We start from the raw sequence: 26521 nt of genomic DNA on the forward strand, positions 1-26521 counted from the left end.
AAGCTCCACTTGGGCCCAGCACCACCATCAACTCAATGGAGGACAAAAGTCATCAAGGTATATCATCTCAAATTCTCAATGCACAGAGTGCCCTCTCTCCCTGTACAGTAAATGTATGATGCATACAGTATCCTGTTAAACTGTGTTTTCTTCATTGTACAACCTAATGGAGCCAATATGTGCTAGGCATACAGGTGGGCCCAGGGTGAGGGAGGGGTGGAACAAGCATTGCATGACATATGGTTGATCTGAAGTTCTATTAAACAAAATAAAGTGGAACTGGGGAAGCTCTGTTATCTTAAGTTTCAACTAACCTACTGTAATAGAATAGATGTTATGATGGATCACAGAAACTTTTTATCATGGAGGGTGCCATAAACCTGGGGCCAATACAGCAGACTATTAAGTTAACAGACAGAATGCTCTGGACATACAGTACTTCACAGTTGTGTGTTGCTCTCATTTCTGATAGGGATAGGCGTTTCAAAGGATATGTTCCAGAATGTTTTTAGTTGGATAGAATGGCAGAATTGTGAGTTGATGAATAATTTATGCCTTACATGTCAATGATTTATTTAAGTTACATGAAGTGTGCACTGCTACAGACAGACTTAAATTTCAATTGACTTTTATTTCATAAATCAACTTTAAGATGTATTACTGAATATTGATACAACTCCTGGTCCAAGTTGAATCTGAGAGTCGACCAATGATAGGTTTTCATAAACTTTGCTTTTCCCCTAGGGTGAACAGAAAATATCTTTCTTCGGATGAAGATGCTGATGAGGACAGCGATAATGATAATCTAGTCGCTGCTCCCAGTCCACCTTTACCACCATCAACGTCATCTGTTTTGTTGACTCCTTCACGCCGAGCATTGCTATCAGCGTCATCCCCAAATGACTCCCAGCCTTCTTTGAATTCTTCCTATGCAACTTCTTCTGGTTTTGCAGAAACACCTTCATCAGGATATTGTACAGAAAGTAACCTTGCCATCAATGGTATGTACATTGTTTTTATAATAAATAACTAAAACAAAAGACGTTCTATAACAAGCAGTCTGCGGAACATGTTTGCATGGCAGTCACACAGATGTCATCTCATGCATAATGGAATATATGCTATTGATGTGTAAAAATAGCCTATATGGTTTACCCAATCAATGCTCTAAAGATATCATGTAATATTATATATATATATATATTATATATATATATTATATATATATATATATATATTTATAATGTTTTTATGGATGATAACCCTGTACATGTAGCGGTGTAGTGACGAACATCTTTATTCCCAAACTGATGAAGTAATATAGTACCTTATGTTTCTAACTTTCTGCAAAGTGCCTTCATTAGAGGTACTGTAATATATAGTGTGTGTTTTATGATCCTTCAAAGAATCAAACACATTTTATGTTCTATAGCATATATACTCCACTCATATTTTTAATGGTTGATGTACTCATTACAAATTGACTTTTCGTTACAGCAACAAACCGTACCATATTGAGGCTGTTAACTGAACTTAAATCGGACGTTAAAGAACTAAAGCAGCAAGTCAGGGTCAACAATATGCTGCTGAAATACATGACTGTAGCAAGACCAGAGGAAGATGTAGAATTTGCTCTACCTGAAGGAATAACTATTCCTGTGGGATCTTTGGAGGAGTTAATTAACCTGGATGACTGTATTGAAACAAACAAGGCTTTGGAAAGATATTTGGTAAGTCAGAATAAAAATGTAAGGAAAGTAATCAGAAAACATATTTTCCAAAGTATAATGTTAGTTTATCATAATAAAATTGAAACCAGTCAGGCTTTAATGTGTCAGTGGTCTGTTAAAAATAAAAATATTTCCTGAGGTGCTAATTTCCTTTTCCTGGGAGACAATTAAAAACTCTAAGGTAGTTACAGACATAAAGGCATCTAGGTAACAAGAGTTTGGCTAGAAATTCCTTTGCCTTGCGGAGCATCCTACAAAAGTTGGCTGTTTAATCAATCTTGTTTTGATTGGACTAAAAAAGGAACATTGCAGCACTGCATTGCTAGTTTCTCTTAAAATATTGATAAGAAAACAGAAAAGAAGCCAAGGTGTGGGATGAAATAACATAACTTAAATATTTCTGTTTGTATAATAATAACTGTAATGGTTTCTGATCGACTTTTCTTTCTTTTTGTTGTTTGAAGTTAAAAAGACTATCAATTCTTGGTGGCAACACGTTGAAGGAGTGTGTCAAAAGAATCCTGGGGGATGTATTGTCAAATGCAGTTGCTACCAAACTGAACTGGACAGGTACAACTGAGAAAACAGCCTTTGCGAAGCTACATATGAGGAACATAATTGAGAGTGAGTTTATGTACATTTTTGTATAAGCAGTGAGTGAAAAGAAACTTGAGTTGTGTGAAGGGGGTTGTGCATTTGACTTGTGGAACAGCCAAGTTTTCAATGCAACACCCGATTAACTAGGATTCTTGCTTTAATTTGCATTGAATTCTGCTCATTTAAAAAGTTACTACAAATATATGTTAACATAAGATGTCTTGTTTCAGATGCAGCGGTAATTCAGCATTCAGCATTGATTTTTAAGTTTTTTCACCCTATGATTTTATTGACCAGTCCATTGTCACTTTCTATATACCAATTTCCCAATTGATGGACCAAGATTTGCAACAGTAATGCATGTGTTCAGTATAAAATAGAAGGTGACTGTCAAAGGCAAATGTAATATTTAATATATCACTGAAACAAGGTGAGTTACGTAGTTTTAGTTTAACCAATTGTTTTCATAATGTGAGACTCATTATTGCCTTCAGTTTACTGCTTGTGTAGATGCAATCTTTTATAAAGTGTAATATGTTTCGTATTAACAGAAGCTGTACGAAGGAATCAAGCAACTGTCCAATCGACTACATCTGACATTCAGGCAGCGGTCGTGAGATTTCTGAAGGGTGCATCTGATCGTGAGGGAGGGCGAAAATCTCGGACTACACCACAAACAGTTGACGAGTGAATTTCTTTAGTGCTGTTGAAACATTTAACGCTGAAACTCATTTTTTCGCTTTGTAATTTATAGGCATAATAAAATGATAGCAACTTATTTCACTGTGTTAGTCATTATTTCTTAATATGAAACCGCATGTGAAATTCAGTAAAATCTGCAGGTGGACCAACAGCTCTGTTCTAGTAGTACTGGCGAAGAGTAGGCTGGCAAAGACAAGGTTTTGCCTACCAGGTTGCTGGGGGAATACCAGATTTGGGCTAGCAGGTCGCCAGAACACTGGATATTAGGCTTGCGGATAGCCAGCGGCTCTCTCTGACAGAATGTCAGCGGAACACTGGCGGTACACCGGTGGTAAGCTGGCGTTTCTCCGGCGGTCTGCTGGTGGTACACCGGTGGTACACTGGCGGTACACCGGCAGTACTCTGGTGTTTCTTTGGCGGTTTACTGGTGGAAAACTGTCGGTACACCGGCGGTACGCTGGCGTTTCTTTGGCGGTACGCTGGCGTTTCTTTGGCGGTACGCTGGCGTTTCTTTGCCGGTACACCGGCGGTATGCTGGCGTTTCTTTGGCGGTACACCGGCGGTACGCTGGCGTTTCTTCGGCGGTACGCTGGTGTTTCTTTGGCGGTACACCGGCGTTACGCTGGCGTTTCTTCGGCGGTACACCGGCGTTACGCTGGCGTTTCTTCGGCGGTACGCTGGCGGTACACCGGCGTTACGCTGGCGTTTCTTCGGCGGTACGCTGGTGTTTCTTTGGCGGTACACCGGCGTTACGCTGGCGTTTCTTCGGCGGTACACCGGCGTTACGCTGGCGTTTCTTCGGCGGTACACCGGCGTTACGCTGGCGTTTCTTCGGCGGTACGCTGGCGTTTCTTTGGCGGTACACCGGCGGTCTGCCGGCGTTGTCGCCGGCGGACCGCCGGATTTAAGCCGGCCAAATCTCTGGCGTTCCGCCGGCTTTCCCCGCCGGTGGACCGCCAGTGGTGCAGCTGGCGGGCCGCCGGTGGACCGCTAGCATGATGTTATCTGGGTTCCTCTCCTCCTCCTCTTTCCCCCCTCTTTTTTCCTTTTTCTTCTCTTTTTTTCTCTCCTCTTTTTCTTACCCGGGGGGCGCGCGCCCCCAACGCCCCCCCCCCCCTGGATACGCACCTGTTGTAATAGGATGCACTATTTTTTATGTTAGTTTATAGGTAAATATTCAGATGATGTCATTTGTCATCAGTAAAGAATGCGGAGTTTCTTCCAAATGGCTAACATTTTATAAGAAACGCAGAGCGAGAATTGTACTACACAGTAATAAAAATGATGTATCTCTGACCCAAACAAATATGTCTCATAGGGGAGGGCCGGGCACCATGAGACCTCTCCCCCTTTACCCTCCCAAGAACTATGGCTACGGCCCTGTTCGGCAAGTTCACAGTCAGGGACAAAACTCATCGTTCTCAAATTGCAGGGAGAACATTTTGTAATGGTCGCGTCAACTTTTATACCTACTAGTTATCTGAGAAATTTATCCAATAGAAATGACCAAAAAATTAATATTTGACCTAAATTAAATATCTTACAATATACTAAATACAATTAACATTAAAATAATTGTTACGTAACTCAATAAACATTAAATTACAATTGAAAACAAACTTGTAACCCCTTTATATGAATGGACTCTCTCTCTCTTTATTGACCTTTGACACCAATCATCCGCGCAACTTTCAAATTATCAAAACAACCGTTACACCGCGGAACCACCCTATCTTACGTACTTACGAAGACCATACGTACAGCGCTTATCAGAAGAACTCCAAGTCTAACATGACAAGTAACAATCACATCAAGAGGTACCGCATGCATTGAATGAGATCAACATACGAGGAGAGAGAAATGTGTTAGTACATAGGCCTATCAACAAAGAGATAGGTTACAACATTCGTTTTATTTACCATCAACTATAGGAGATATCTTTACAAATTGAAATGGATCCACTGACTCAGGTAATTTCATCAACAACTGGCACCACCAGAACTTCGATTAACGTTAACCACAAACTACATTGGCCTAGCCTAAGCTTAACTATAAATGAAAACCATACGTTAGGCCTTCTGTACCTTTATGCATCAGTTAGATTGTAACCTACAAAGGCCCAAACGACATAGAATACAGCCTGCAGTTACTAAGGTCTAACTTAGATTAGGTATTAACCTTACTTAGGCCTTCATGTGCTGGGAACCTAGGCTAGATTTAATACTGTAGTAGAACTATGCTTAGGCATACAGTCAGTAGAACTAGTTTAGACCTGCCAACTAGGCAGTTTATCACAAGAACGAAGATTTCACATAGCAATGTATAAATTATAGAACTATAGGCCTAGAAACGGTGCTGCCTTGCTTACAGTACACATTTCACTGTACTTAGTGCTGATATACGTACTTAAGTGATCTAAGTCTACTTCACACCAAACTTTCTGCAAATTGGGTATTATTTTGGGAGTAATAGAGTGGGAAGGGTTGGGTTTTTGATCAGTCTAATTTATGTTCGCTAAATTGTGTAGGCTACTGTGCAATACTTATGCAGCTTCGCTATTATTACTGAGTTTAAACATCAGATTGAAAAAAAAAACTTTTTGAATGCAAGTCGTGATCTTAAGTTTGCCTAAATAGCTATCACACAGCAACCTCTGTAGTTAGACCTTGAATAGATACTCAAACTCAATGTTCAGAATAAACATCAACTGTTTATATGCAAGCACAGTCATTTAATACAGTCCATATTGCTTCTCTTTCAGAATTATACAGCAAACTTTAACGTATTTGCAAACTTTTTTCACTTAAAATTTCACTTGCTTTCTTAACAATTCTTCTAACTCAGGATCTTTACAATTAAAAATCTATAAAGATCATTCTTGTGTAAATACATAATTTAATTAAGATCCAATGGGATGACATAGTTGAAGGATAAAACTAGCCTCCTACAGTCATCAATCAAAATCAGAGGGATTTTCATTTTGTCCTACCTTTGTGCTGTTAACATCTTGAAATTATTGTACTGTACACCATCTTACAGGAGCATATATATTGGTCTGCACTATCTGGGCTAATGCTGTAGTAGTTTAGTTTACATGAATCTCACCAACTTCTGCTGGCACTGCTGCTGAAAATAAACATTACTGTACTCTTTGTAGACTCGGTCACTGTCTTCCGGATCAAGTATAGACCGCTTTGATCCAGCTTCCCGACAAGTATGCGAGTCAGCACCATGTCTACCATTGTGTGTAGTGTATACAACATGTGCGCAACGGTTACTACGCATGAGCTGCATTTAATGTTCACAATACTCAAGTGCATTTGCCAACCAGTAAGACATTGTGATGGCTAAGCTTATAGTCTGTTAATTATTTTAAGTCTATAACCATTAATTTTTCACCATTCAGAGATTGCTGGAGAGGACAAGAGCAAGAAGAGAAGACCTAGCCAAGAAAATGGCTGAAAACAAAATGGAATCCCAGAAAAGGAAAGCTCCACTTGGGCCCAGCACCACCATCAACTCAATGGAGGACAAAAGTCATCAAGGTATATCATCTCAAATTCTCAATGCACAGAGTGCCCTCTCTCCCTGTACAGTAAATGTATGATGCATACAGTATCCTGTTAAACTGTGTTTTCTTCATTGTACAACCTAATGGAGCCAATATGTGCTAGGCATACAGGTGGGCCCAGGGTGAGGGAGGGGTGGAACAAGCATTGCATGACATATGGTTGATCTGAAGTTCTATTAAACAAAATAAAGTGGAACTGGGGAAGCTCTGTTATCTTAAGTTTCAACTAACCTACTGTAATAGAATAGATGTTATGATGGATCACCATAAGTTTAGATAGTTGAATGCACTTACAGTTTTAACACTTAAAGTAGTCAAGGTTTTTCTATGTTGTATTCATGTCACATTATGTATCTCTCTCAATCACTAGTTCATTCACAGAAGTCAGGTCCGGAAATGTCTCCCAGTTCAGGCTCTCCCAAAACGTCCATGAAGAAGAGATTCAACACGTTAGCTACACAAAGAGCACAGTGGGATGTTCAAAAGGGTGAGGCTGTGTTCATTAACACTTATAAAGAAATCTAGGCCTGTTAATCTGATTACTGTAAACTGCAAGTCAAATCTCTCACAGCACCAATAATAATCTCATTAAATCTTGAGCATCGTATCAAAGCGAATACTTGAGTCTATACCTCAAGATGATGCATGCAGGTAAAATGTTAACCTACTGTAGACTTATTTTCACTTTGATACAGTAGCAGGTACAGTATGTGCATACGTAGGTAGTAGGTACAGTACAGTAACCTACCGATCTAAACAGATTACTCATTACTGTACGTTTAAAGTACAGAAATTGGAAACTTATTCAGCTGGTGTAATGACAGTGTCTCGGATCAATGAAATGTAATGACTACAGTTGATTGCAACCAGCTGCTTTAATTGTCAGTTACAGTCAAAACATTTTTGTACCTCATTCCTGACATCATGCAGCATTATAATCATCAGCATCATCCAATTAATGATGAATCCTTCCACAGAATATCAAATATGGCTGATTGACAATGTCAGCTCCTCTGTGCTGGCCTAAATTAATTATGTTAATCTGTTGTTGTTTAGCTTGAACTAATAAAACCAAAACAGTCATGAATATAAACAACTCAGCACGCTTGGCTGACATTCCATGGCATTTTTCCTTGAAAAATTTGTAAATTGCATATTTGCACTGTCTTTTGAAACCTAATATTTTGATGCCATAAAAGTCATATGTTTTTCCTATTGAGTTTTTGGTTTGCATCTGAGGAATTGACCTACAGGTAATGCCAAATCATTTGTGTGTTAGGCTAAGTAGTCCAGCCACTTCAATTGATGAGCCTTAGATGTTTAAAGGGTCATTCCTCAAAAACTTAAAAGAGACCTGTGTAGAAATCCATACAACCCAAGTGAGGTTTAGCCAGATCTTCAACATAAAAATTGATTTTGTGCCCAAAGTAATCGGCATCCTTTAAGACCAATGTAGCTTTGGATAGCAGTAAGGGTCAATGAAATAGGGCATGCACAAACATTGCTACTGTTGAAATGCCTGTGTTCCTACTGAAGTATACATCCTTAGCATAGATTATGGCTTAGAGTTCATTCAATTCATAATGTCCAAGCAATGTCGTAACAAATAAGTAAAAACTTGCGGACCAGAAACAAAACCACAAGGAGGCACATTGATATTACTGTAGCTTGTGGTACAGTAGTACAGAGCTATGAGCATCCAACATTATATTTCACTGAGCACTAGACATGACAGCATTCCATGTGCTTGATATTATAAGGTTACCGTCACGATGCGATGGGTCATACTGTATGCTGATACCATAATAATATTAAGGGTATTCTTTTATCTTCAGAGGGAAAAGATTTAGATTCTTCTCCAGTGCTACCAAAATTGCAGACTCGTCAAGAGGCCAGTCAACCTGCGAAGCCAGTCTCTAATCAGCCCATCCCTCCCTCGAGGAAGTCCAGATTTGCTGCTCTTGCAGCAAATATCAATTCATGGGAAGATGACACCAACCACACTAAACCTGAAATCAAACAGGTCAGTTAAAGGTGTAAAGGTTCTGAATACTAAGGTTACTATTACCATATATTCTAATATTGAATATTTACGAGTTGGAAGGCTATCACTTCTCAACTCTTGTAGCTACTGTAATTAGCATACCTTGAGATGGTTACAAGGTTGTTGGCTATCATTGGTCTTCAAAAAGTCATTAGTTCATATATATACTGTAGGATAATGCCATGATGCTAGCTGAAATCATAGCTTATAGCCTCTCCACTAATTTGATATGACCAGTTAAACATATTTCAGCCTCATTTGCTTCTTTGACCTAGATAAACTATTTGTAATTTTTGCTCTGATAGGAGGAAAGACCTGTTAAAAAATGGAAGAGACCAGCTCCAGCAGAACCTCAAGAAGAATCCAGACCATCTCCACCTAAGAGAGAGGCAACTCAGACTCGAATGTACCACCAGATTCAGCCAAGGTCTCCCATCAAGAAATCTCTACAAAAGAATGAGGAGGGAACCAATCAAAATGCAGACCAGATGAGACCAACCATGTCCAGAGCCGCCAGGTTTCAACTGGGTTCGTCTCGTCTCGGAGATGGTGGTTTTCAGACGGCTACCGGTAGAGACGTGATTCTCCCTCACTCTAGTAAATGCACAGCTGCGGATAAGCCCTCCGTTCAACCTGAACCCAGAGCGGCACCTAGGACCAACACCGCTCCCCACGCTTCTCCCAGAAGCAAGAAAGTGGAGGAGAAAAAAGAACCCACCCCTAAGAAAAGACCAGGTCAGGAACAAGACACTGGAACTGCAAACAAGAAACAAGCGACTTCGACAGTTGTCGCTCAGGCAAAGAAAGGCCTGGAAGCGAGTAGTCGAGATGCTCCTAGTAATATATTAAGCCCACAAAGAGTAGAGGCTAAGGTCGGAGCCATGGCCAAATCCATTCATGACCGACTGAAAGCGCATCAGAACAACTGGCAGAGTAATGAAATTAGTAAGAAGATACAGGTAGGTTGGTTAACATAATAAAAACTATACATTTTGGCTATATTTTCCTTCTGTCAAAACAATATCGGGATATATACAGACTTAGTGAAGACAATTCTGGAATATTTTCGACAAAATTTACTTATCAGCCCACAGCTGCTTATAAATGTTTCCTTTGAGAAGCTTCAAAAGTGATCAATTTTTCTACTTTTACTTTCTTTCTCATTTCTGTGGCATTAACATGATCAATTGTCAATTATTCTGTGTTTTGACGTACCTGGTTCGTTTTGCTGAACTCCTTTATATCGCTGGATAAAGGTAAGCAAAATCCAGACATTCTTTACTTTATATACAAAATTAGCAGCCTACTGTATGTGCTTTTCTATTGGCAGGCGGATAGAATGAAGGACTTGGCTGTATTGAAGAATAGATGGGTCAAAAGTGACGGAGAGGTCAGGAAACATGAACCAGAGGAGGAGGAAGAAGAAGAGATTGAAGAATCGGAAGAAGATGACACTATGGAGGAGGAGGAGGAAGAAGAAGGAGAGGTTTACATGGAGACAGATATTGATGCTGTTACTGAGTCAGTCAAAGGTAAAATCCAGTCAGAATATCACTCAGATCTTTGAAATGGGCCCAGATGAAAATGTTGTTTATCAGTGAAGCCCCCCTCCCCCACCCCTCATTCCCCAGCATATGTCAAGAGGACAGTGAGTGTGCATTCATGTTTGTCAGCTACCTGTCTCTCTACTTGCAGCTCATATTGATGACAAACGTTAGTTTTAAAATAAAATAAAACTGTTAGCAAACTGCTTATCCACTAGAGAGCCTGTGTAGGAGAATGTGTAAAAGTAAGTTGGCCTGACGTTTCGATCTTACAGTAGCAGGATCTTCTTCAAAGGCTAAATGACAAGTAACAGAAGGGATAAAAACACACACAGAATACAGACAGGTTAATGAGCATGGTGAACACAAAGAGATAGATGTAAGGGGATTAGTAGATAAGGGATGGAGAGAAGAAAGCAACAGGGGAAGAGGAGAGGTAGGAGATAAACAGTGGAGGGACAAAGAGAGGATTAAGGGAAGGGGGTAGGAAATAAACTGGAGAAGGACAAAGACAGAAAGGTGTGGAGAAAAAAGGGTGGAAGAGAGCTATGAGAAGAGGAGTGATGGGGGGACAAGGGGAGAAGGAGGGGGGACGGGACAAGAAAAGTTAGTCATGTCCTTCCTGAATGTTGAGCCCATGAGGTTGAATGGTGCGATGTTACTTTTGACAGACTGCAGTTAAGCTTTTCCTCTGCTTTGTTCACAGTGGAAGAAGACATCTCCTCCATCACTGATGATAATGAGACTAGTGGGAGCAAAGACGATGTGGGAGAGGAAGAAGAAGATGCTGATGATGAAGATGATGATGAGAGTGAGGTCAACCTGACCGATGTCCTGGGAGACATCGATGAGCTGATTGTAGAGGCAGAGAAAGCCATGAAGGAGGAACAAGAAAAGGCTCTGCCACCTTCAGAGGAACCGGAACAACAGGTACATAGAGATCAACTTTTATAATTTACCCTAAATTTGACTCATTTTGACAATTTTTAATAATCAGCATTTGAAGAAGTTTCCAATGGCTAGCATCATCAGCAGGAGATCAGAAACCCATCATTGCTACTGAATATAAAGCTGAGCAAACTTGGCATGGACTAATAGACCCAAGTCTTGATGACTTAATTGCTACAAACAGATGTTTTTAGTCAGCTGTCTTTGTGTGTACAGTAGCAATAATGTTTGTCTTGGACTGTTCCCATGATCTGAATGTAGCTACCATGATTGGTGGCTTTGAATTCTCCTAAGCTACTGTACCACTAGGAGGGTTCTTTTTACTAATATGTTAGATTCAATTCTTGATGTTACTGTGTTAAAACAGGTTTTGGTAGTTACAGTAGCTTGCTAGTTGATAATAGAACTGCTAAGACATGATGCCATACAGTTTTTGTCTTACTGCTTGTAGGGAATGGCCAGTGGGGGACACACTTAAAAGGGTATTCTGGTGACAGACAATGTGAAACTTATATTGAAGCTCGAATAATATTCCACACTGCTAGCTGAAAACCCCATCTCAATATCATGTCCCTTACTTGAGATATGTTTGATTGAATGCGACCGTTTTTGACTGGCTAAACCCTCAACTACTCCAGGAAGTTGGATCACAGCAGGGGGTCTGTGATGTCATCTTGGCAAAAGCTCATTGGAAGCTTTACTTCTATGGCTGTTTTAATCTTCTTGTTGATTTATCCTTGAAACCTGATACATTTGGAATGTTTGAATCGCTGCCGAAGTTCTCTGTACTTAGAATTTCATCAAAATGCATCTTTTTGTAGAAATATTCTTTTTGTTTGTGAATAAAAGGGTTGAGATATTATCAAGGAAAAAGAAACACATTTTCAGCTGAAGTGCCCTGATGACATCATCCATTCTGCTGTTGCCAGATGCAATTTACAAAATATCACTAAATGTTTAAAATTCATATCTTCACGATACAAAATATTATGAGGATGTGGTTTTCACAGTAAGATTCCAAAACATTTAAAGCTTTTGTTCAGCAATCAATCAACTTTAGCCACCAGAATATTCTTTAAAGCGACTGAAAATGGTGTTTAATTATAAATAAAAACGTCATTTATATAGCGCTAAATCACAAAAAATATCAAAGCGCTGCACAAATTACAAAAACGATAAAAAGGAATAAATACAGTGAAAACAAATTATAACCTAATAAAAATAATCCTCCAACACCATCCAAAAAAACAATAAGAGGTTATTAAAATACAAAGGAGGTTATATAAAAACAAAACGATAGGAGGTTATAAAAGTACAATAAGAGGTTTTATAACAAACAAGACGTTATAGAGGAAGAGAAGAGGTAAATTCAGTTTCAATTCTTATCTATTGTTTTATGTCAAGGTTGAGACAGTTTGTGAAAGACCAGCCGCCATGCCAGAAAGGTCAAGACAGACAGAGCAGGCCCCTCAGCCAGCTGCGCCAGTCGTCGTCGAACGTCGACCTGCCCCTCAGCCTGTCAACCAGCAGGCGAAACAAAAAATAGTTCGAGAAGAACAAGTCAGAGCAGAGAAAGTCAGAAATAGAGCTGTCATTAGAAGCAAACAATCCAGTAATGCAGAGAAAATTAAAGTAAGTTCTTCCAAATGGAGTTTGTAATAATGCACCCATTAATAAGTACTTCTTAAAATTCTTTGTGGGTTTTTGCTTCCCATTAGTTACAATGTGTACATCTATCATTATGAAGAACATATATAGGCCTAGTAAAAGAGCTTAGTGAGTTTGGTCTGTATTCAACAATATTTGGCTGCACCTAAGTGATTTTGTAGACCTTTAATAAAACTTGGACAGTTAGACAAACATTTACTTGCTGGTGGTTAAAGATCCATCTGGTCCTGGAAACATTATCGCAGAAATTGGCAGATGCTTTTGTATGGCCTATCAGAGCACTGATTTTAAAAAAAATTCTCATGTTTAACTTTTAAATTTATCTTGAAATGAAAATTTGGATCAGTTGAGCTAAGGAACTGAAAATGTTTATAAGAAACATAGAGTGGAACTTTCAGTTAAATTCAGTACCTGTAGTGTGTTTTTCATTATCATTTTAATCGTGAGAATTCAGTAGGAAATGATACAGTCCATGAGTAGCATTGGCTGATGAAGGATAATCATAATAATATTCCACTTTTATATAGTGCTTTATACCAGCAATAGGTTTCAAAGCGCTTTACAGACGATGTTACCCCTGGTCAATGATAACCTGTCCCAGAAACAATCCCTCCAGGCGGCTGCAGTTATATACTGTGCCCAATGACAAGTTACCTCAAAGGTTCTATTTAATCCCTGGGTGGAGAGAGGCACATGTGATAGAGCATCTTGCCCAGGGTCACAACGTAATAAACTAGGCAATAGTAGGCAGGAATCGAACCAGCAATCCTTGGATCACAGATGCGACGCCTAAGCTAATCGTCCACCACACTCTTATTGCTCCCTGTATTATGGAAAATAACATCAGTTGTCAATGGCAGAGTTTGTATGGATGAAATACTATACTAGAGGAGGGGGGGGGTTGTCATTTGTTTCTTTAGATTTCCCAGATTACCTGCTGCTACCACTGGGACATAAAGGGAACCCTGATGATGTTAGATCATTTACCTCTAGCCATGAAAAACACTCTTTTTTGTTTGGTTTTGCAGATCCTACAGGAAGAAGTGTCCAGACAACAGATAATTTTAAACCAGACCAGCCAAGCTCTGTCGTTGATCGCTTCTAATGAGAGCCTCAGAAATACAGTGGAGGAAATTGAAGCGGAGAAGATGATGGTGATTTCAAGTAAATACTGGACATAATTTTGTATAACGATTATTTTTTATTTTATTTTTTTATTTTTTCGACTGACAGGTCTCACTGTTGTCATTATTGTGACTTCTCTATTAATACTTTCAGGTATTGGCATAGTAAGTTATGTTGCAACTTGCAAAATTCATATAGTAAAAACTTTTTAGGTTTACTGAGGAGGGTTAAGCTGCTCTCAGGCTGTTAATGTCAATCATTGATTATGTATTCTTGGAGTGCTTTAGCAACCGCTGCAAATGCTAATCAACACTGCATTTGTAAATCACTACATGGGACAGCAAGCAAAGTCAGTCTGTAAAATATTAAACTTAAAATTTTTATTCTCAGATATGGTAATGAGTAAATGTCAATAAGGACCATGCAAATAAAAGTTCTGCATTTTGCTGTTAAGTTTGTTATCACAGACTACAGTACTGATCATTAGTCACATGGTTTTTACACAAATGCATTCAAGATCGCAAACTTGCCAGCCAAATTTAAGTTTATTTAGAACTGATGTACGGTCTTGCATATAATGTAATGTAATGTTAATGTAATCTTTGATTAATGCATTAATCACTACATGGACAGCAAGCAAACTCAGTCTGTAAAAAATTAAACTTGAATTTTTATTCTCAGATAAGGTAGTGAGTTAAATGTAAATCAATTAGGACCATGCCAAATAAAGTACTGCATTTTGCTGTTCAGTTTGTTATCACAGACTACTGATCTTTAGTTACATGGTTTTTACACAAATGTATCAAAGGTCGCAAACTTGCCAGCCAAATTTAAGTTTACTATTACTGATGTACGGTCTTGTATATAACGTTTCACAGATCAGAAGAGGCAGGCATGTCTGTCAGAGATTCAGTACTTGAAGAACGCTCCCATCCCCGAGCCAGTCTTTACCGATGATGGAGAGGAGGTGGTTCCATCTAAGGGTCATGTCCTGATCAAAGAAATTAGGTTAGCCTTTAAGACAGAGTACATCATGGACTTACAATCCAACAAGGGTGAGTAGTGATCAGATATCTGTACGTGTTGGCTCAAAGTCGCCAAAACTGAGTGATTGTTGTACTTCTCTTTACTGCCATATACCATAAAAACCATCATAGAAGCATCTGTAAACAATGTCAAATGTGGTGTCCGTTTGGGGACAGTGCAAAGCTGCTACCATTACTAGAAGCAGCCGTTGTAGATGTATGTAGAGTTTCTATATCATAGTAAGGTTTAACTCTTTCATAGATTGGAATCAATTAACCACTAAACAGAATACTAATTCACTCAAATAGTTCCCATTTCCACAAGTTTTCAACATGTTCAATTACTGCTGTTTCTTGTGTGCAACATTATGATTTTCCACTTCTAGACCAAGTTGATTTGTAACGTAAGAAATTAGGACAAAGTAAACTCAATAACGTCTGTACACTGTGAGTGATGCTAACCATTGAATCAGAATTTAGTTGAAAGTTTACAACATGTTTTAAAGAAACTTTGTACATTTGACAGCATGTTAAGTTGGCCATATTTATTAGTATTGATACAGCTTCTTGAATGTGTATATTTTATTAAAGTCCCTGTCACAGGCCAATTCCTTTCGTTCTGAGAAAGATATGAGTCGTGTGTGTGACAGTCTGTTTTACTTTTTCGCCACTTTGTTTTTGTTTTTCACTGGAAAAATTTTGCTCTTAAAATCATGACTTAATATTTTGTTTCTCTCATATTTATAGAAATGCCATCGCATTACTATTTCATAGTTACCCGATGCGGTGCTCAAACAACGGTCACGAATCTAATGAATACTCGAGAGAATCTCACCGGAGACTGCTTGAAGTTCCCTACGGAAATAACAATGTAATTTAAACCGACATCAAGAAACGTTTACAATCAAATCCGTCCATCCCTAGTATCCCAAGTATCATTTTGTGTGTGAACAATATGTTTGGAGGAATGTTCATGTCCCCCTTTCGAGTTTTCTTTGATTCTTTAAATGTAGATCCCCGAAATCCCTCAGCTTCTTAGTAGAAACATAGGCAATCTAGTAACAGACATCTCCCATGCGCTATGGTTTGTGTAATATTCCTGAACTGCCCATCAAAATCAGTATTTCATAACAGACTAAAAGACACATTTTAATGAATTAATAGCAAGTTGAAGACCACTAGACAAGCCAATCATTTAAAGTATTGGGAATTGATTTCCAGCCCTACAAATAGGGTCAATACAATATTTAAGAGTATTGGAAATTGATTTCCAGCCCTACAGATTGGGCCAATGCAATATTTAAGAGTATTGATAATTGATTTCCAGCCCTAAAGATAGGGTCAATGCAAGATTTGAGAGTATTAGGAATTGATTTTCAGCCCTACAGATAGGGCCAATGCAATATTTAAGAGTATTGATAATTGATTTCTGGTCCTACAGATAGGGCCAATGCAATATTTAAGAGTATTGATAATTGATTTCTGGTCCTACAGATAGGGTCAATGCAATATTTAAGAGTATTAGGAATTGATTTCCAGCCCTACAGATAGGATCAATACAATATTAAAGAGTATTAGGAATTGATTTCCAGCCCTACAGATAGGATCAATACAATATTTAAGAGTTTTGACAATTGATTTCCAGCCCTACAGATAGGATCAATACAATATTTAAGAGTTTTGACAATTGATTTCCAGCCCTACAGATAGGGTCAAATCAATATTTAAGGGTATTAGGAATTGATTTACAGCCCTATACAAATAGTAGATCTTGTTCTGTCCTATTACAGCAACGATTTGGATGGTGATTTTAGCATTGAGTCACTTGTGTACCAGCTAAGAAGTACTGTCACCCGGGTTGAAGGGATGGCGGAGAGAGCCCAGACCCAGCATGCACTTCCTGTCAGACACAGCCGGTTTGGAAGCCTCACACCAAAAAAGCTTCTTTCCAATAAGAGTTCCAGCAAGGTAGGATATTTTATTTTGCTGGCAGCATCATCAGTATCTAAATACTGGATTCTTTGCTCAGACTAGTTTAACGTAAATCCTACTAAGGCATTGCCTTTCTTTAGATGTTTCCTTCCCAAGAAAACAACTACTGAAGTAGTCCAGGAATGTTGGTTTTCTAAAATCACTAGTAAGTGATGCATGCACAACATTGCCTCTTGATCCCAGGCCTGTGGACTCATTTGAGGTCACAACTTCAGGACAAATTTATTTGTTTCCTAGGATGAAACTGTCTTATTAAAAGAATTATATGTAGGCTGTCGTAAGAATGAACCATTAGAAACATGAAAGATGCCAACAGTTTTCTCAAAGCTAGGGACATTTGGTTTCCAAACAAGAGTTCATTGCAAAAGAATTGAATTTGCAAAACAATTTTCATTTGTTGCAAAAGAAGGGTTTTACTTACTTTCTAAGTGAGAATGTACATATAATTGGTATCTTAAACTCTGCTGGATATTCTAAGTTCATTGCACTCAAAGTAATGTTGTTCTTGGATGATTTTGATCTTTTAACATTCCAAGGCCAAGTCTGTTTAGAAAGATGCAAAATCCCTCTATATTGCTACTTTAAAGAATCTGTTCAAATTATGCTCTAGTATGTTTGCATTGATCACACTTGACAACCCTAGACATTTCTCATTACTACAAAAAAAGGCATGTTTATAATGTCAGCTTGTACAAAACAAGTTTGGTGCCACATCAAATATATTCAGACTACAGTACTCATTACACTGAAAATAAAACAATTTGCCGAGTTTGCTAAAAGCTTCCTTTATTTCTTGGTGTCATTCTTGGGTATTTTTTATTGGATTATTTGTGAGTTGCTTCAGTGACAGAAAGGCCTATAGAATTTGGGAAAATCCAGCTCAAAGTTCTTCTTTATTAGATATTTTCTCAGAAGCTTTCTGAATCATTCAAGTATAAACCTCAACCTCTTTCAAGAATGAATTTTGTTTCATGTTATTTTAAAGAACTGTTCATAAGTATCCTCCCCCTTTAAGTAAAGTAATATTGCACATTGAAAATGATTTTTAAAAAAAACACCAAAGTTTGAACATTTCTGCTTCCAACTTTTGCCAGCAGAAAAATAAGCAGAACATGAAATACTTCAAGGCAACGGTAATAAATTTATTGGAGATTGGAATAAAATTCCCAGGCAATGCATCCTAATAATGTAGCCGCACTAACCGTTGATATTATTGCTTATATATAGTTCCATCAGTCTAATCTACTTGTATAGTTAGCATGTGGCTGATGGAAAATTTGGTTGTTGACTTCAATCAATTTAACTTGCTTGCTCCCATTATTGCATTCAATTGGTGCCAGTTCACATAACTTTTAAGGTTACCCTCAGTTATTCATATTTAAACCTGTATTTAGCAGAGGGGCCAGAAATACAATAAAGAATCTTTTTATCCAGTTTTCCATTTAATTGGGAAGGATTCTGTACAGTACCCTGTAAAGTATAAAACTGGTTCGTTTGTTAAGCAAGTGTGTAACAAAGAATATTACCTTATCTGACCAAAGGTGAAAACTTAATTTTGAGAATTGTTAACTTTCAGTGAAGTTGGTCTCTGTTTAGTGTACACACCTCATGAAAACAATTGAACTGGTAGCCTTTTGCTTAGCTGAATTTTTTTTCGAATGCTTCATTTTGACAAAGACTTGGCAACCTGGGTGAATGTTTTATGCTTTGATTATTTAGCATGTACAGTAGGTGATTGGGACATGTGATCTTTGTCCCTTATTGTGGATTGCATAAAGTTATTCATTAATAAAAGTATAAAACAACAGGCCGATTTGTTTCCTATGGTGGCTTAATATGGACATAGGAAAGAAAACAATTCAGATAAAAAATCACAATTTTGAGATATAAAGTCACAATTTGCGATCAAAAATGTGATCAAAATTTTAACTAATGAGGTTTAAAAAAAAGGTCAAAATATTGACTTAAAAGTCACAATTTTGAGATTTGGAGAATTGTTTTTTTCTATGTCCCTATTAAGCCACTGTAGTTTCCAAATATTGTAGTAAGTGCACTAATCTTGTAGCCATGGTTGCCATTACTGTAATCTTTACACAAGTGGAAGCAATTTGTATGTGCTAACAACATAACAGAATGAACCACTAAACGTATTTGTCGTTTTATTTAATTTCACCATATATATCTAACCAAAAGTGTCACACTTTTTCTTTTGTTTTCGCCATAACTAGAGATGCACCGGATATCCGGTCCGGCCGGATAGTGAGCAAATTATCCGGTTCCGGCCGGATATTTGTCAAAATCTGGCCGGAAGTTTTCAAAATCTGGCCTGAATTATTCCTTAAAAAGGTGTTGGTATTAACTTATATCAATGTAAACTATCTCCAAAAATTAATAAAAACATTCAAAGTAAGGAAAAATTAGGTTTAACATGTTTAATTTAATTTTCTCAATGGTCTGACCTAAGATTTGCTCCTTGTTTCATACTTCTGCTTCTTATTAATGATTTTCTTTTGTGTAATGAAAAAATCCGGTTCCGGCCAGATTTCATGTACTATCCGGCAAAACCCGGTCCGGCTGGATCCAAAAACTTGGATCCGGTGCATCCCTAGCTATAACCCTTGATAAATTTATGGTTTGTTATTCTCCAGACATTAAAATGTTTCATTTTCAAAGTAGTATCATGTGGGAATCATTATGCCTGATCTTCATATACCACTTTAAACTCCATTTCATAAATGCCTAAACCAACTTCCTGTATACTGGACCAGTCTCGAATGCGATTCGAGACTGGTCGAGTGTATAGAGAGGAGAATTGCTTCAGGATCGAAATGTTAGACAAACACTGGTTTGTTGCCATGGCAATCATGAAGTCATAATTAAAAGAAATGAAGACATGGTGTAACGTTGCCATGAGTTATGAGTATATGCAAATATGTTTATGGGCAAAGAAATACATGTTCCAAATTGCAAAAGAATACTGTACAGTATATATAGCCTACTTGCAATTAGTTACAGCAGTAGTACTGTATATGTTTTCACACACACACCGAGTCTCAATACACACTGTACCTACTTCTTAAATCATCCAGCTAAATACTTCGAGTAACATGAATGACTTAGGGATTAATTTTGAGCTAGAGTCACTTGATGAAGATAGTCCTACTCCTAGTCCTTCAAACAGGTTCAGAAGAAACCTTGTCGCTAAGCCTAACGATAACGTTAGCACTACTACTACTAGCAGTAACGACATGACTGACCAGGGACTACTGTAGGCCCAGCGATCTTTCAGACTCGCAATAACACTGCGGTTACTACAAGTACAAACCAGTCGAACAATGGGGCTCGGAACCTCTTCAAAACGACCAAACGACACTGCTTCATTCGTATTTTTCACTCTTAATGTTCGTCGGAAGAAAATGCTGTTTTACAAGAGGTGACTATTACGTCATTCAGGAAAAAGATCAAGGGAGGCATAAGGAGAATGAAAGATGGCACGTTTGAACTAGACGGCATCGGACATTTCGGTTTATGCTTGATTTAATATCTGCCTGCGATTTAGTAAAACCTCACTGTTTGAAGGTGTCACTGTTATGAAGATCTGATGTATATTTTTGCAACCGGCCTTTGAAAAATAAGAGTCTCAACGTTTCATGTGCTCTAGACTTTTGGATTTAAATGAAACACCTCATGTTTTGGGGGACATCAACCACTGCTTAAATTTGCAACCACTGCATGCAACCACTGCATGCAACCAATGCACACTGTCGAATTTGAAGCAGTTTAATTTGTTTGCAACTCTTATGTTTTCCCTGATTTATAATTTAACCACTTCATGAATTGATTCATATATAGTTAGTAAGATATGTCAGTTCTGCAACAGAATGACAGAAATGTTCTTTATAACATATTTTAAGACACTATTAACATAAATTCACCATTTTATCTCTGCAGACACAAAGTTCCAAATCATCACACCATGGTCAAGGCAGCTCCAGGCCTGTCCGTGGTAGCAGCTTTGCACTAGTGGGGTCTGTTCGTCTGTCTCTAGCTAGCTGTGGGACCACCAAGTTCATGCTCTCACGAGTAAGTTCTTCTCAGTTTGACATGTGGATACCTTCAATTAAGATAATGTTGTGTAGGGATTTTAGAAGAGAATGTCTCTGGTGCTTTATCAATTGCATTACTGAAATGACTGAAATACTTAACTCTCCATTTATGGGTGAGGGAGAACATATATTTTGCAGTTGGTACAATTGGTTTGACATGTGGATACCTTCAATTAAGATAATGTTGTGTAGGGATTTTAGAAGAGAATGTCTCTGGTGCTTTATCAATTGCATTACTGAAATGACTGAAATACTTAACTCTCCTTTTATTGGTGAGGGAGAACATATATATTGCAGTTGGTACAATCCTGAAGTTGAACTTCTTTATCATCTCAAATTGGATTCCTCCCTTTCTTCATCAGGTTCCTTTGACATCTCCCTTAGAGGGCAGCATTCATCTTTGTATGTCCTGTCAAAAGAATTCAAGCATCGTATTGAAAGGATTCTTGACAATGTTCGATGAGATCAGCGGCTTTGGTTCCTGGCATCGCAGATGGTGCGTCCTGGCCGAGGGTTACGTCACCTGCTGGAAGTACCCAGACGATGAAAGGAAAAAGGTGATTAAAAAAGGATTATGACAGATAATGTATGAGTCAATGCTTGGCAGATTGGTAAAACCACTAGTGATGCTAAAACAACCCTGAAACATAATAACATAGCTTCCAAAGATCCATGTTTTCATTTATCCATTTTAATAGATATAGTTTGATTGGGTGAATTTGTGAAGTTCTTTATACAGTAGATTTATAACTGCATTTAGTAGATGATCAGAGATAACATAGGATATATTGCTGTAAAGTAGCTTTGTATTTATTTGATTTCCAATAATTTTATCAAACAACATCGAAAATTTCATAAAATATTTACAATCAGCCGATGTTAGAGACTGTGTAAGTTCAACTGACTTTTATATTTGCCAACTAGGTACATCACTTTACTGCTCGGTCTTTTCTTGCCAAGTAATATACTCCTTTCATCAGATCTCTTTTAAGTTATTTTCATGATTTATTCTGGTTTCTTTCTTTCAAAGCCACCAATTGCAAGCATCGACCTTAGGGAATGCGTATCCAAGGAAGTAGCTCAGATATCGAGGATCTTATGTGCACGACCAAACACCTTTGAACTCGTGACTCAAAGACCAGCCTCGAGATATGAGAAAGACACACTGATATCCACTTGCAACAACTCCATGCTGGTAACAAAGTAAGACATTTTACCTTTCAAGTTTGATTCAATGGGGTTGAGTTATTCTTTGCACAAAGTGGCTGTATATGAAATAAAGGAACGGTCAACGAAATAAATATCTATTAGCAGGAAGAGTACACCTTATGTGGAAAGCAACTTTCAAGCAATCAAACCAAATGAAATGGGCACTGATTTGATCCAACTATAACACATCAAACACCATCCCCATCTACCCTCCCAGGAGATATCACACACCATCTGCATCGACCCCTCTAGAAGACATCACCCACCATTACCAACCGCGAGGGCCACATCACACACCATGCACAACAACTCATTAGAGGATACCAAACACCATCCCTCATCCATCCACTAATAAAAGACATCACTAACCAGCCCACCATAAGACATGAAATTCCATCATCTACCCACTAGAGGATATCACACACCATCCCTCATCCATCTGCTAATAAAAGACATCACAAACCACCCCACTTTAGGACATGAAATTCCATCATCTACCCACTAGAGGATATCACACACCATCCCTCATTCATCCAATAATAAAAGACTTCACAAACCACCCCACTTTAGGACATGAAATTCCATCATCTACCCACTAGAGGATATCACACACCATCCCTCATTCATCCCATAATAAAAGACATCACAAACCACCCCACTTTAGGACATGAAATTCTATCATCTACCCACTAGAGGATTTCACACACAAAATCCCTCATCCATCACTAAAGTACATCACAAACCATCCTCACCATAGGACATGAAATTCTATAATCTACCCACTAGAGGATATCACATAAACCCGCGTCCATTCACTGAAAGATATCCCCACCGACCCACTAGAGGATACCACTCACTATCCATCATGGATCTACTAGAAGACATCATTAACCATGCCCCTCCCCAACAGTCACTGTGCTTCCATTCCTTGAGTATTTGACCTTTCCACTCTCCATTTATCAATCAATGAAACACCCAATATCTCAAAAGAGTGTATGTTGCATTAGGGGCTTCAGATAGCTAGCATGAACACTGTTTGTCTTCTCAGTATGTAACACATTCTCCACTAGTCACCGATCCATCTTGATAGTCTACACTCAACAGTATCATTATGAATGAGTTTCCATTTTCCTCTGCAGGCATATGATCTCAGCAGATGTGAAAGAGGAACGCGTAGAATGGATAGACGCCCTCAACCGTACCCTGCACGATCTCAGAATGTGGAACAAAGATGCAGCTGTTCCCAGAGAATGAAACATTGACTGAGAGTAGTGTGTTTCTATATATAGTTTTAATCAAATGTGGATGCACCCTGCATACTTTATGTACAGGTCAGATAATTGGCTTAATGTTGTCTCTAAGTCAGCAAAGTGTACCTTGACCAATAGAAGTAAGATTTTACAGGCAATATAAACTGTTGATGTCATCCACACATACAACTTCACTGAGCATGCATGGTTTAAAGTTGTTGTAAATTGTTTAATCGTATACCTAAAATTTGAAATTTCCTCTGACCTTAAAAGCACTTGGCCACTACATTGCATATTGTGTAATGAGTATGTGCAGATATGTCGGCTAACTAATTGAAACAAGTTGTATATATCTGAATATACTACAGTTTGCATTTGAAGCCTTTCACTCCCCAAATGACGACTGCTAATAAAGGAATTGTAAAGGTCGAGCTTCGGCTGTATAATGTTGCTTAGCCAACTAGATGTTAGTGTAGCATTCCATAGCTTGATTATTCCAGACATTTCATGTAATGCAGCATGCAATTCATGATTTCTAGTAGAGAGACTGATTTCAATTTTTTAACCTTTGTAACGAACTATATCAATCATGTTATTCTTTGTTATGTTGTCTTTAAAATTCTTGTCATTAAAGACAATTTGTTTACTCCTCAGACCTATTGTCTTACATTGACATGTTTATGTTTTAAGCTCGAAGATCACTTCCATTGTTTATACATATCTCATATCGGTCAGCTCGTATTTATACAGAATTTGACTTTGAGATATTATCAGGTGGGAGTAAATAAAACAAGAAAAAAGAATGTCCTATAATCCAGCAAAAGTCTCATTGTTCATATCAGAGAAACAAAAATCCATTTTCATGTGATTTTACTGATTCCATTAAGTGTTTCCTTGGTTACATGCAAACTTTTGCAAAGGTTCTATTTCAAGATGAATTCAGTTATAAAGTATTGTTGAATTCTACTTCTGCCTTCAGTTTATGGCATTTTTAAGTTTTGTCAGATATTTTCTTTTAATTTACAAATGTAGCTTGTTGCCCGGTGCTGAAGATCAGTTTAAGAAGCCCAAACATTTTTTATCATCAATTATTAAGATAAGGATGTTCTTTTGTCTTAAATATGCACTTTTGCATTGATATTTGTAGAACTGCTTTTTGGTGCAATTTTTGAGAAGTTTATGAAATATACCTGTTAAAAATCATTAGTTCTACCTAATGTACACAAAGAAAGTTCACCTCAGACCAATATTTCAAAGGTTTGCAAATGAAAAACATAATAACATTTGTGGGAGATAAATTTGCTTTGAGAGCGGTATTTCATTATATTATACATTACATGGCCTGCTGGTCATAATCATACAAAATACAGCATTGCCCAGTTTTTAGAAGTTAAAGTCACAAATAAAGTTAACATGTACAGCAAAAAGATTGGGTCATACTATTGCACAATTTCAAGGCATAAAATGTAAGCCTAATGTAAGCCACTTAAATTACACCGAGAAAGTCCACCTCAGACCAATATTTCAAAGGTTTGCAAATGTAAAACATAATAACATTTGTGGGAGATAAATTTGCTTTGAGAGCGGTATTTCATTATGTTATACATTACATGGCCTGCTGGTCATAATCATACAAAATACAGCATTGCCCGGTTTTTAGCAAGTTAAACTCACAAATAGAGCTGACCTGTACAGCAAAAAGATTGGGTCATTCCTTTTGCACAATTTCAAGGCATAAAATTCTAATAAAAAAATCGACTCATTGGAAGGTCTTTTGTAGTTCCAAACAGGATTAAGTCCTATGGACCTAAGCAGTTGCTCCACCAGTATGACATTATGAGGGTGGTTGAATTTTTCCTAAAAGGTAGCTTTACTTTATTTTCTTACATACAAATCAAAAGTTTGTTTAACTTTCAATTATCTCGCCACAGAAATGTACGGCACCAAACAAAATATTTTACAAACTCTGTATTCCCATAGGAACAGGTACTAGTTCTCTGCAAATCTATTCGGTGGTGGTGCATCTTGAATTGACATTTGCAGAATTAGGTTTTTAAGTCATTTGAATGGAAATAATGGGATATTTGTAGTATTCTTGCATATTTTAGTAAATATTAAAATTTATTATGTGTCTTTGTCTTCTTCTTTTTTGTTGTTGTTGTGTTTACATACAGTACGAGTTAAAGCATACTGCAATAAGAAAATACTACATCATAAAATGGTCCCAAGATTGACCATAAAGGTCATCTTACCCAGGGAATGGTGAAAAAGAGGAGGAAAGTATTAATTAAGGAATTTGCGAAATACGAAAGTATGCTGAACTTAGATCTGGTTCTAACCAGCAAACCTCGACCACATTAATACTCACTGTTAGAAATTGAAATATTTTTGGCTGTCGCCATCATTTGAAGGTAATGATCCAGATGTAATACGACAGAGCTCTCAACTGACCCGCAATTCGCGGGTTGGACCCGCATTCTGACCCGCGCAAGCGTCCGAAAAACCCGCATTGTAATTGTCAAGTAAACAAAAAAAATTGCATCAAATTTGACTTAGCAACCATCATTTCTTTAGCATTTAGCATAATAGAGTATAAAACCTCCTTTACAGTATCAATTGAACCTCAAATTAGCCTATTTTTCTTTTCATTGGGGCGAGCAGCGAACATTTTCATGCCACGGGAAAGAATGAATTATCACTTACTATTCAATTTATTGGTGTTACACAAAAAAATGCATATTTCTCAGAAAATTTTGGGTGACTAAAGCCTTTCTAAGTGCCACCATTTTACATGTAGGCAAGGGCGTAGGAACCGGGGGCGTAATTTTTTTTCCTAGGAGGGTTAGGGGCAATTATCATATATAGGCGTGTCCAAACCCTCGCGCATGCGTGTTACTCATACACACGCGTTACTCATTGATCGCTGTAATACACGTGTTGGCAATTATGTACGCTGTACAAAGCAGTAGATCTCCGCTGTACAGTTTTACACGTAATGCAGTTTGCTTTT

General features: G+C 37.9%; 2 protein-coding genes across 4 annotated transcripts; both read left to right on the plus strand.

Moving 5' to 3' along the window:
• Positions 1 to 403: 403 nt before the first annotated feature.
• Positions 404 to 3105, plus strand: LOC139962169 (uncharacterized). 2 transcript variants are annotated; one of them, XM_071962144.1, is made up of 5 exons: positions 404 to 532; positions 745 to 1001; positions 1498 to 1730; positions 2195 to 2354; positions 2879 to 3105. In XM_071962144.1, exons 1-5 carry the CDS (start codon positions 522 to 524, stop codon positions 3016 to 3018), a joined length of 801 nt encoding a protein of 266 aa, XP_071818245.1. In that variant the 5' UTR covers positions 404 to 521; the 3' UTR covers positions 3019 to 3105. The 2 variants fall into 2 exon arrangements, with proteins under 2 accessions (XP_071818245.1, XP_071818236.1); XM_071962135.1 differs by lacking the exon at positions 404 to 532 and having other exon boundaries at positions 685 to 1001.
• Positions 3106 to 4765: 1660 nt separating this feature from the next.
• Positions 4766 to 25635, plus strand: LOC139962157 (uncharacterized). 2 transcript variants are annotated; one of them, XM_071962115.1, is made up of 17 exons: positions 4766 to 4999; positions 6436 to 6574; positions 6971 to 7087; positions 8436 to 8623; positions 8950 to 9603; positions 9975 to 10176; positions 10895 to 11118; positions 12541 to 12768; positions 13833 to 13968; positions 14808 to 14984; positions 15702 to 15825; positions 16745 to 16922; positions 18044 to 18079; positions 20898 to 21029; positions 21415 to 21609; positions 22083 to 22255; positions 23401 to 25635. In XM_071962115.1, exons 1-17 carry the CDS (start codon positions 4982 to 4984, stop codon positions 23513 to 23515), a joined length of 3036 nt encoding a protein of 1011 aa, XP_071818216.1. In that variant the 5' UTR covers positions 4766 to 4981; the 3' UTR covers positions 23516 to 25635. The 2 variants fall into 2 exon arrangements, with proteins under 2 accessions (XP_071818216.1, XP_071818224.1); XM_071962123.1 differs by lacking the exon at positions 18044 to 18079 and having other exon boundaries at positions 4767 to 4999.
• The last annotated feature ends 886 nt before the right edge of the window (positions 25636 to 26521 follow it).

The sequence above is a fragment of the Apostichopus japonicus genome, chromosome 3 (genome assembly GCF_037975245.1).
Source record: "Apostichopus japonicus isolate 1M-3 chromosome 3, ASM3797524v1, whole genome shotgun sequence".
NCBI lineage: Eukaryota > Metazoa > Echinodermata > Holothuroidea > Aspidochirotida > Stichopodidae > Apostichopus > Apostichopus japonicus.